This window comes from Cetorhinus maximus, chromosome 33 (assembly GCF_964194155.1).
Source record: "Cetorhinus maximus chromosome 33, sCetMax3.hap1.1, whole genome shotgun sequence".
Lineage (NCBI taxonomy): Eukaryota > Metazoa > Chordata > Chondrichthyes > Lamniformes > Cetorhinidae > Cetorhinus > Cetorhinus maximus.
In genome coordinates this window covers 13638589-13651271 of record NC_135911.1, presented here as the reverse complement: position 1 = coordinate 13651271, position 12683 = coordinate 13638589, and the positions used below count along the sequence as shown (strand labels likewise).

The 12683-nt window shown below is 42.2% G+C and overlaps 1 protein-coding gene across 7 annotated transcripts in view; it reads right to left on the bottom strand.

Moving 5' to 3' along the window:
• The window catches only part of LOC144671598 (sialic acid-binding Ig-like lectin 12), a 63211-nt gene that overhangs the window by 9754 nt on the left and 40774 nt on the right, over positions 1-12683 (bottom strand). For 4 of the 7 annotated variants that reach the window (XM_078533608.1, XM_078533612.1, XM_078533609.1 and 1 more), the window contains 2 exons: positions 11331-11705; positions 8053-8421 (listed from right to left, as the gene is read on the bottom strand). The exons of 1 other annotated variant lie outside the window; for it this stretch is intronic. In XM_078533608.1, the coding sequence (XP_078389734.1) occupies positions 8053-8421; positions 11331-11705 (744 nt within the window). Of the gene's footprint in view, positions 1-5775; positions 7240-8052; positions 8422-11330; positions 11706-12683 lie in introns of those variants that run through there. 2 more of the 7 variants (XM_078533613.1, XM_078533614.1) reach the window with 2 other exon arrangements.

The window sequence follows — 12683 nt, the reverse complement described above, 5'->3', positions numbered from 1 at the left end:
TGTGGGATCTTGCTATGCACAAATCTGTAGCTGCGTTTCCTACATTACAACAGTGAGATCACTTCAAAACTGCTTCATTGCTGTCGAGAGTTACTGGAATTTCTAAGCAATTTATCAATACAAGCCCTGCATTTCGATGTAATCCATGTAACATTTATATATAATATTTATCAATGTAATCTATGTAACATTTATATATATTTATCAATGTAATCCCCATAACATGTATATATAATATTTATCAATTTAATCTATGTAACATTTATATCTATTATTTATCAATGTAATCTATGTAACATTTATATATATTTATCAATGTAATCCCCATAACATGTATATATAATATTTATCAATTTAATCTATGTAACATTTATATCTATTATTTATCAATGTAATCCATGTACCATTAATATATAATATTTATCAATGTAATCTATGTAACATTTATATATAATATTTATCAATGTAATCCCTATAACATTTATATATAATATTTTTCAATGTAATCCATTTAACATTTATATATAATATTTATCAATGTAATCTATGTAACATTTACATATAATATTTATCAATGTAATCCCTATAACATGTATATATAATATTTATCAATTTAATCTATGTAAAAATTTATATGTACTATTTATCAATGTAATCCATGTAACATTAATATATAATATTTATCAATGTAATCCATGTAACATTTATATATATTATTTATCAATGTAATCCCTATAACATGTATATATAATATTTATCAATTTAATCTATGTAACATTTATATATATTATTTATAAATGTAATCCATGTAACATTTATGGATAATATTTATCAATAAAATATATGTAACATTTATATATATTTATCAACGTAACCTATATAACATTTAGATTTAATATTTATCAATGTAATCTATGTAACATTTATATATAATATTTATCAATGTAATCCCTATAACATTTAGATTTAATATTTATCAATGTAATCTATTTAACATTTATATATAATATTTATCCATGTAATCTTTGTAACATTTATTTATAATATTTATCAATGTAATCCATGTAACATTTATATATAATATTTATCAATATAATCTATGTAACATTTATATATAATATTTATTGATGTAATCTATGTAACATTTATATATAATGTTTATCAATATAATCTATGTAACATTTATGTATAATATTCATTCATGTAATCTATATAACATTTATGTATATTTATCAATGTAATCTATGTAACATTTATATAGAATATTTATCGATGTAATCTATGTAACATTTATATATGTTATGACACAGCAGTTGGTAAAGGCTGTTGTTTAAAATCCCATAGGGAAACTTTAAAAAACTGTCATAACCTATATTTCCCAGTGGGATGTTAGAAATGCAGCTCTAAATTCAGGAATAAGACCACCAGTTCTTGAGAGGGTTTTATATCAAACTAAATGAGACCTATATTAATTTACAACAAATTAAACATTTATATATGGCTGCAAATTAGTACTATGTTAGCTTTTAACAAATTCCCAAATTAATCTCCACTAAGGCCATAATAACCGATAGACTTAACCAGAGACCAGGCAAAGCATTTTCACATGACAAATTCCAAATGAGGTTCCTTTCACTTTGGTTCCTTTGCAGACAGGTGTAGGCTTACAGCTGCTTTGATATCATATGTTTCTGACTTCCACACACAAAGTTCTCCTGTATATACCTAGACTTCCCTTTGAAAGCAAATTCTCATTGTATCACCAGGCCCTTTGAACTCCATCCTTTCTAACAATAAATTCCCTTCCATAGGGTCAATTTTATGAGTGGTATAAAAAATGCTTGGTGTCTTCTAGCTAGGTGCAAGATTTCACTCCCTTTCTTGAATGCTCTATTCAACAAAATGAAAGTGTACCTCTACCTCTGTTTACACCTCAAAACTACTATACAGCAAAGCACCCAGACTGGCTGGCTTTAATTCAATTAAAACACACACAGACACACCCACAGACTAAGCTTCTATTTAAAAAAAATAATTTCTAATAACATTATAGTTTCACCCTACAACCCTCCCTATAACTGTTACCTCCTCCAGACCCTTCAACCCTCCCTATCTCTGTTACCTCCTCCAGTCCCTACAACCGTCCCTATCTCTGTAACCTCCTCCAGTATCTACATTCCTCTGAGATCCCTGCGCTCCTCCAATTCCGGCCTCTTGAGCTTTCCCCGATTCCTATCGCTCCACCATTGGCGGCCGTGCCTTCAGCTGCCTGGGCCCGGAGCTCTGGAATTCCCTCCGTAAACCTCTCCATTTCTAACTCTCTCCTCAATTCAGACGCTCCTTAAAATCCGGCCTCTATCTCTGAGCTTTCAGTCCCTGTTCTAATATCTTCTCATGTAACTCGGAGAGGCAGAGGGTGAAAAAAGCAGGGAGGTGATGCTAGTTATGCTAAACCACAGCAAGGAAGCTGCCCTCAGACACAAAGTGTTTGAGTTTTAAGCAGAGACAGGTGGAGTAAAATGCTTACACCGCACATTCAGGTAGGTGATGTTGGAGGTGCTGTTACCCACTGGGTTCCTCGCTGTGCAGTAGAAACCTGCATCATTCTCCCGTGTTACAGGAGTGAAGGAGAGAGTGCGGCTACTTGTGTTTAACTGGGTGCTGGTGTTCCTCTCGATCCTGAACCAGGTGTAATGAGATATCGGTGGGACACTTTCACTGGAGCAGGTTAAGGTGATATCGGGGCGCCTTTTCCCCAGCCCGCTGGGGGCGGCGGGTGTGACAGGTGGGCGAGCGCGGTACAGGTGGCGAGACCGGCTTCACGACGGCGTGAAGGTTGCTCGCGATTGTCCGTACCCCCGCCATCGGTCGGTGGGGAGTGGACGGAGACGTGCACTCGACGGACTTCACCCAGGGGGGTGGGGCGCTGAGGTGAGTGAATATATAATGAGGCGGTTTAGGATGATATGGAGTGAAAACCCACTATTTTCATCGGCGGGTAGGATTCCATTTGACCCGCCCGCTACCGCACTTAATGCAAATCTGGGAAAATCCCGCCTGTTGCTTCCCTCTCTTATCCCACCTGAGGATTCTGCTGATGGACACCATGGTCCTGAAGAAAGAGGATGAGAGAAGGGGAACAGCTTTTGAAATGTGGCGATGGAGGAGGATGCTCAGAATCAGCTTGATGGACAGAAAGACCAATGAGTGTCTTAGATCAAGAGGAGAAGTTCAGCAATTAAAAGGGTTGTTCTGGGCAGTTAGAGAGAGAAGGGTTGTCAAGTACGGAGATTGGAAACGAAGACATGATAGCCTTGTCCTGACAACCATTGAAGGAGAAACTGAGAGCGAAAACAGAAAAGAAGAAGAAAAATTGGATGTGTGGATAATGTGGACTGAGCGAGGATTGAAGAAAACTGGATTAAAAGCAACACGATCCCAATGGCTCCACGGAGACCATGGTGACAACAAACAAACAAATGTATCTCCACACTCACATTCCACAGTGATGGTTATGAACCCCTCCACTGCTCCATGTTCATTCTCTGCCACACACTGATAGTCTCCAGTGTCCCTGGATGTAACGTGAGGAATCACCAACCAAAGCTCATTGTTGGAACTTGTTCTGTTCATTGGGACATTAAGATGTCGCCACGTCAGGTTAGAAGCTGGGAAGCTCTCGACAGAGCAGATTATCACTGCAGAATTCCCTTCAATTATATTGATCGATGAAGTGTAATTCATATTAAGATAAGCCATTGAGAGATTCTGTGGTGCATCTAAAAACAAATAAAGATTTCAATGTGAGCAAACACAGTGCACAGCAAGACTCCATGTATCATCTCTTTGTATCTGGTGTCTGTATGCATTTCCACATACCTTTCCTCAGTATAAGTTCCTATGTCACATTTATAGTGGACACTGCCTATATAAACTGTCACACTGCAGTAGCATTCCCGCACCAGTAGAGTTGCTGTCCATCCAGAATGAAAAAATCTTCCTTTCACATCCTCAGGATGTCCCCAAAGGCTTGACCGGCAATGAATTGTATTTGATCGATGGAGCACTGAGGGTTAAATCTACAATTCTCTGTTCAGGAGGTTGCTCATCCAATTCAGGGTCTTCTTGATCTGGAGTTTACCTTCCTTCAACACAGAATCAGAGCTGATACCGAGACTCCAGTGCAGCACTGAGAGAGGAGAGGGAACTCACACGTGTTTGTGTGTGTGTGTGTGTTTGTGTTTGTGTGTGTGTGTGTTTAAGTGTGTGTGTGTTTGTGTTTGTGTGTGTGTGTGTGTGTGTTTGTGTGTGTGTGATGTTGATGGGTGTGTGTTGGTTGATGTGTGTATTTGGTGTGTGTGAGAGTCATGTTCTGGTCTGCTGGTCTGCATACACTCACATTCCACACTGATGGTTACGAATCCGCCCATTTCCAACAAATTTATCTTAGTAAGGAATATGACACTGCCAACCCTGTCAATACCATCTTCTAAACGAGGTATTGGGTAGGAATCTGGTTTTATTGCTGCATTAACCTTTCTATAATCTATGCAGAATCTGGTTGGACCTGTCCGGTTTAGACAGTAACAATACTGGAGATCTCCAACTGCTTTGTCTAGGCTCAACTGAGTGATTTTCCAACATGTATTAAATTTCTGCTGTCACTTGAGTCTATTTCCCTGGACCTAGACAACTAAGGGTGTTGTTTTATAGGAGAAGATTCTTCTACATCCACATCATGTTCAGCTAAAGTTGTACATCCTGATTTGTCCTCACTGATCCCTTTACATCCTGTAAGTAACCTCATTAGATCCTCTCGTTCTCCTGCCTCTAAGTATGAAAATATGGTGTCTAACTGTCCGAAAAATCTTTCTTTGATGAATTTCAGAGGGCCTCTTATCTCATGTCCATAAATTAATCCAAAAGCCAGTCGATTCATTTGGAGAATCTCGCGTGGCAAATACAAGAACATCCAGTCCTTTGTCCCAGTCATGGGGAGTTCATGATAATACACTTCAATCATTGTTTTGAGGGTTTGTTGGTCCCTCTCTAAAGATCCCTGTGTCTATGGATGATATGCTGTGGAGTTTAACTGTTTTATACCCAAATTACTCATTATGTTCGCATAAACTAAAGACATAAAATTGGAATCTTCATGTGACTGGTTCTCCAGCAGTAACCATAATGGGTAAAGAATTGGGTTAACTTCCCTATTACTACTCTAGCTGTAATTGTTCCTAAAGAGATGGCCTCTGGAAATCGAGTTGTCAAATCCATCATAGTGAGGCCATACTGGAGTCCTGCTTTCATTTTCGATAATGGTCTAACATTGTCCACTAATACTCGTATCCAATGGTGACGGACAATTAAACAACGCACTGGAGGAGGAGGATCCACAAGTATCCCCATCCTCAATGATGGGGGAGCCCAGCACATCAGTGCAAAAGATAAGGCTGAAGCATTTGCTACAACAATTATTCATTTCTGCCTGGTGAAAAAATAAAACAGGAAAGGTGGCTCAACCAGGGCTTACAAAAGAAATTAGGGATAGCATTAGGTCCAAAGAGGAGACATAAAATTGCCAGGGAAAGCAGCAAGTCTGGGATTGGGAGCAGTTTAGAATTCAGCAAAAGTGGACAAAATAGATTGATCAAGAAGGGGAAAATGATGACACAAAGCTGGGCGGGGTTGTGAGTTGTGAGGAGGATGCAAGGAGGCTTCAAGGCGATTTAGACAAGTGTGTGTGTGGGCAAACACATGGCAGATGACATGGATGAATGTGAAGTTGTATGCTTTGGTGTGAGAAACAGAAAGGTAGAGTATTATTTAAATGGTGATTTATTGGGAAATGTGGATGTACAAAGGGATCTGGGTGTCCTTGTGCACTAGTCAATGAAAGTAAACAGGCAGGTGCAGCAAGCAATTCGGAAGGTAAATGGTATGTTGGCCTTCATTGCAAGAGGATTTGAGTTCAGAAGTAGGGATGTCTTACTGCAGTTATACAAGGCCTTGGTGAGGCTGCACATGGGGTATTGCGTGCAGTTTTGGTCTCCCTCCCTATGAAAGGATAGACTTGTTATAGAGGGAGAGCAGTTCTCTAGGCTGATACCAGGGATGGCAGGACTGTCGTATGAGGAGAATTGGTATGACTGGGCCTGTATTTGCTAGAGTTTAGAAGAATGAGAGTAGACCTGATTAAAACGTAAGAAATTCTAACAGGGCTAGACAGACTGGATGCAGGGAGGATGTTTCCCCAGGTGGGGAGTCTAAAACCAAGGGCCACAGTCTCAGGATATGGGGCAGGCCATTTTGGACTGAGATGGGGAAACATTTCTTCACTCAGAGGGTGGTCAATATGTGGAATTCTCTACAACCGAGGCTGTGGAGTCCGGGTCACTGAGTGCATTCAAGAAAGAAACTGATAAATTTTTGGATATTAGGGGCATCAAAGGGTACAGATAGAAAGCGTGAATAAGGCATTGAGATAAAGGGTCAGCCATGATCATATTGAATGGCGGAGAAGGCTTGAAGGGCCGAATGGCCTAATCCTGCTCCTAGTTTCTATATATCTATGTATCTATAGAATTATCTCTCTCCATGTTCTGTTCTCATGTGACCTTGAGTAACTGATGATTCATATTATCTATTTACATTGTTAATATTAAACCTTTATACTCCATCTCACCCCAAAATCTTTGACATCCATAAAGACAATATTTATGTTATCCTACATTGTCTTTTATGTTCAACCTTGGTCCCCTCTGCCCTATTAGGTCGGCATAAACAATCCCAAGGGTCAATACAAGGAAGAGCTCTCCCTGGTCAATATCACTCAATAAAAAAGGACCAGTTTTTTCCTCAACCCAGTGATGTTTGTGGGATCTTGCTGTGCACATTGTATCCTATTACAGCTAATATAGAATGAAGGGTGTCTGTACTTACATTGCACAGTTAGTACCAGGGTCCGATTCGATGAAACAGATGGATATCTTACTCTGCAGCTGAGAGTTTGTCCGTGGTGTTTGAGTGATGGGATCAGGGTCAGAACAGAAGTATAGGTCAGAGTGACGCCATGCTGAGTTACAGTGTTTGAGACTGATCCAGGTACGTCAGTGGGAGTGTCCCAGGTTAAGACAGGTGCTGCTGTTCCATTGCACGTTGTGTTGATGGTGCAGCTTACATCCACACGCTTTCCTGCAATAATTTCAGCAGGGAATACCGTGGGTTTATCTGTGAAATCTAATAGACAGAGAATGGATCCTTTTAGAGAAATATAACGTGAAGCATCAGTTCAAATAGGAATCACAGTCCCACAAGAGAAAGCACTTTTACAAGGATGATATCAGAACTGAGAGGTTACAACGATCAGGAGATAATTTCCTATTTTCAGACTTAGTGGAGTTTCTGTCACTCAGATTAATTCACTTCCACTTCGAGGTAATTGAATTGACAATCCCAGGTGAGGGTGGAGGAGCAGCTCACAGTTCCCGGCAAACTGGCTTGTTACTTTCTCCGAAATCTGACAGATTTAAATTCGATCCTGTCCCCGGAAGGAGCGCAAACATTTGAACCAATCACTGAACCGGCACCTAAAGCAGATGATCAGGTTATTGATCACATTGCTGTTTCTGGGAGCTTCCTGTGCACAATTTGGCTGTTGTGTTTCCCATATTACAACAAGGGCTACATTTCAAGAATTATTTCATTGGTTGTGAAGCCGTTTGCGACACCCAGACGTGTTGAAAGGCGCTATAGAAATGCGGATCTTTCTTTTGTCGATATGTAAGACTTTCAAACAGGGTTAGGGAGATCGATGGGAGTGGATAACCTGATAACATTGATGGACACAGTCAATACATTTAATCATTGATATTAAAGTGACTATTAGAGGTTGCTTTAAGACTGAACTGGAAGATATCACCAGGTTATTGAGAATCAGACAGTGTGTTATAATAAGCTGTGTTTTGTGTTAATATGTAACCGTCACAGTTTGTGTTATTTCCCATTGAGTGTTGAATGTGAATTGTTGAGTAATTATAACACAGCAAATACCAGAAACGTGAAGCTGGGTTATAGGGTAATAGTTATGGCTCGGACCATTGTCAAATTCTATTCTGAAAAAATAAAGTCCTGCATCTTCCCGTCTGATGTTGTTTATAATCAGGGAACAGTCGCCATCTTTCATGTCTCCAGACAGCCGGGTCCGATAGCGGAACCGTGGTAACTCGTGATTGTGATCCTTGGTGTAAAAGGTAATAGGAGCCCAGGGAACCTGTTTCTTCTTATGAAACCAGACTCCACCTCGAGGTTGGTTTTCCAGACACGATGGGTAACTGTAATGACATGGAATCTGTACACACGAACCTTCCTGCGCTGTCACCTCTCGTGGAGTGTCACCTTTCCACTCTTGTGACAGTCCAACTGGGGAGAGAAATCTCAATATTTAACTCTGGATGGTTTGTGGATCCACTGGACTCGATATTTACAGATGAGGCTGAATTGGGGGGATGATCAATACTGAGGAGAGCTGCATCAAATTATTTTGGCAGGAAGAATAGAAAAACAGAATATTATTTAAATGGAGACAGGCTGCAGAATGCGGTACAGAGGGATCTGGGTGTCCTTGTACATGAATCACAGAAAATCAGCATTCAGGAACAGCACGGAATGAGGAAGGCAAGTGGAATGTTGGCCTTTATTGCAAAGGGATGGAGTTTAAAAGGAGGGAAGTCTTGCAATAGCTGCACAGGGCGTTGGTGAGATTGTAACAGGATCATTGGGTACAGGCAGTTCAGAGAATCTTCACTGGGCTGATTCCTGGGATTAAAGGGTTTGTCCTGTGAGGAAATGTTGAGCAGGTTGGGCCTGTATCCATCGGGGTTTAGAAGAATGAGAGGTGACCTTATTAAAACATATTCCGAGGGGGCTTGGTGGATGCTGGGAGGATGTTTCCCCCTCGTGGGGGAATCTAGAACCAGGGAGCACAGCTTCGGAAGGAGGGCTCTCCCATTTAAGACTGAGATGAGGAGGAATTTCCTCTCTCAGAGGGGCGCTAGCCTGTGGAATTCTCTTCGCCAGAGAGCAGTGGAGGCTGGGTCATTGAATATACTCAAGGCTGAGTGAGGCAGATTTTTGATCGACAAGGGAGTCAAGGGTTTGGGAGACAGGCAGGAAAATGGAGTTAAGGCCACAACCAGATCAGCGGGAGCATGCTCGAGGGGCCGAATGGCCTGCTACTGTCCCTATTTCTTATGTTCCTACATTCTTACTTTCTTCAACTATTAAACCTGCAGAATAAACATGCAAGTGAATGACCCGCTCGACTCACCTTCCATCTGTGTGTCCCATGCGGAGGACCCTTCCTCAGCCAGATCCACCAGCCAACATGGTCTGGATCCGAGCACAGGAGACACGGGGGGAGTGACTAACAGGCTCCTTGTGACAGGCCCCGTCTGTCCAATGGCTGGCTTTCAGCTGCCAAGGCGAGAGTGGTCCTTGCTAAAACCGGCTCAGGACAGACCAGGACCCCTGTGCAGACCCCCTCCAGCGCTGCAGCCTCTGTACAAACCCCTCATGCACTTGTGGAGAGACACAAACAAGGCTGCACGTTACCGAGGAGAGTCCCCTCTACGGACTAAGGGGCCGACTCATCACCTTAAACTCAGCAAATGAGGAGACTCTCGCTCGGCATCGGGGCTTGGCATTCGCTCAATAAAAATAATGAAATTACATTTTGGTGAGAAATCTAAGGAGGTTGTACATTCCCTCAAAAATAAGACTCGAGCTGGGGTAGAGGGTCAAAGGAAAACAATTTATATTTACAGAGCAACTTTAACATGACAAATCACCCCAAGGTGCTACACAGGAGCGTCATAAAACAAAATATGTCACCCAGACAGATGTGGAGATATTAGCGATTGCTGACCAGAAGAGGTTGGTGTTATGGAGAATCTTAAAAGAGGGAAAAGAGGGAGAGTGAGAGAGAAAGAGAGAGAGAGACTGGGAGAGGTTTAGGGAGTTCCAGGACTTAGGGCCCCAGGCAGCTGAAGGCACAGCCGCCAATGCAGTCGCAATGATATGGGGGTTGATCAAGAGTCTGGAATTGGAGGAGCGCAGAGATCTCAGGAGCTTGCGGGGTTGGAGGAGGTTCCAGAGATAGGGAGCATTGTAGTGGTGGAGGAGGTTACTGAGATTGGGATAGGTGTAGGGGCGGAGGAGGGTACAGAGTTAAGGAGAGTTGTCGGGACTGAGGAGGTTACAAGGATAGTGAGGATTCTTGGCGCTGGAAAAGGTTACAGAGTTGGGAAGATTGTAGGGGCAGGATGGGTTACAAAGGGTGGGTCGTTTGTAGGGGCTGGAGGAGGTTACAGAGATAGGGAGGGTTGTAGGAGCTGGATTATGATTCATGGATAGGGAGAGATGCTGCGGCTGGAGGGGCTTACAGGGGTAGGGAAGATTGTAGGAGCTGGAGGAGGTTACAGAGAGAGGGAGGGTTGCAGCGAATGGAAGAGGTTACATATATAGGGAGGGTTTTAGGGGCTGGAGGAGGTTACAGAGATAAGGAGGGTTGTAGGAATTGGAGGAGGTTACAGAGAAAGGGAGTGTTTTAGGGGCTGGAGAAGGTTACAGAGATAGGGAGGGTTTTAGGGGCTGGAGGGGGTTACAGAGATAGGGAGGGTTGTAGGGGCTGGAGGAGATTGCAGGGATAGGGAGGAGACGAAGAGGAAAATTTTGACATTGAGACTTTGCTTGACCAGGAGCCAGTCTCGGTCATCGAGCAGAGCGGGTGATAAGGGAACGGGACTTGGTGTGAGTAAGGACGTGGTCAGCAGTTTTGGATGACCTCAAGTTTACGGAATGTGGAGCGTGTGTTGGAACAGCCGAGTCTGATGCCATTTGTGACCTTGATAAGAGCTGTTTCAGCGCAGTGGCTGGGGTGGGAACCTGATTGGAGGGATTCAGACATGGAGTTCCGGGAAAGATGGGAACGGATTCGGGAGAGGGAAACACGTTCAATGAGTTTGGCGGGGAAAGAGAGACTGGAGATGGGACGGGGGTTTACACGGACGGTGTGAGGGGTGGAAGGTGTCGTCGGGAGGAGACACTTCGCTCAGGGGGGAGGTGTTATCACCCCTCAGCTCGGTTTCCGTTACGGCTATAATGTCGATTCAATCACACACAATAAGCTCATGGATCTGGGAGCAGAAATAGACAAATCATTAAAAATAGTGACGCTGGTTAACACGGCCAAAAAACAAGCAAATCAAATACTATTATTTCCCATTGAGTGTTGAATGTGAATTGTTGAGTAATTATAACACAGCACTTACCAGAAACGTGAAGCTTGGTTTCAGGAAGGTAGTTGTAACTATTCCTGCTGTCAAATTCTATTCTGAAAAAATAAGGTTCTGCATCTTCCCGTGAGATGTTGTTTATAATCAGGGAACAGTCGCCATCTTTCAGGTCTCCAGACAGCCGGGTCCGATGGCGGAATCGTGGTAACTCGTGACTGTGATCTACGGAGTGGAAGGCTGTAGACCATGTAGACCATGTTTCCCAATATCTTCTCATATACCAGATTCCGACACGTGATCTCGCGACCAAATGTGCTGGATAAGTATAATTACATGGAATCTGTACACACGAACCTTCCTGCGCTATCACCTCTCGTGGAGTGTCGCCTTTCCACTCTTGTGACAGTCCAACTGGGGAGAGAAATGTCAATATTTAACTCTAGATTGTTTGTAGATCCATTAGACTCGATATCCACCCCCTCTGTCACAGGGGCACAGTGGCTGCAGTGTGGACCATCTACAGGACACACAAGGAACTCCCTGAGGTTTCACAACGGATGGAAGAGTATCCTGGACACAGGAGTGGACAAGTTCATTCTACATTGGCCCATTGTCCTCAGGACCCTGTATAGTGAAGTCAGTCTTCCACCCAACACAGTGTCTACAAGACGCACCAATTGAGATTCATTCAGTGTTGATTTACAAGACAGGATACTGGATTAGGAGCCCTCAGAACTCCCCCCATTATAACCGTCATGAATCAGTAATTAGGCTAGATTTCCTAGATCCTCAATGTCTAAGGCAGTGGTTCCTATTGTGATGAAATTATAATAATTACCATAATATTTTTCGGGTTTATTGTGAAGTAGGTTTATGGGAGTGCGTATAGTCGGGTCTGCATGTGATTTAAGTATATTTGGAGTCAGGTAGACTGCGTGTTTGATATTATCAAAAGGAGCTAGTTGCTTGACATGCTATTGAGGAAACATGGATGCTGCTTAGCATGGAAGGTGTGAAGGGAATTTGCATTTTTATATCAATGAAGGGATTGTTGGATTTCAAAGGAATCTTAGTATGTTTACAACGAGCCAGATAAGCAAGACTAAGGAATGTGTTTATTTTTCTCAAAGGCTACTGGCAATATTGGCACCATGAAAGAATTTGTTATGAGGAAGATACAGTTCCAAAAACATATGGAACAATAGAATTTTCATGTTAAAAAGAGAGAAATATATGTATCAGGGAGAATGAAAGGCAATGTGTCAGAATGCCATGTAAGATCTAACACGAGTGTGTGATATAGTCTTAATGTAACCTCTAGCATTTGTGCACAAGCCTGCTATCCAACGGAACAGAAGTTGGGGAAAATCCATTTGGAATTCCACTATC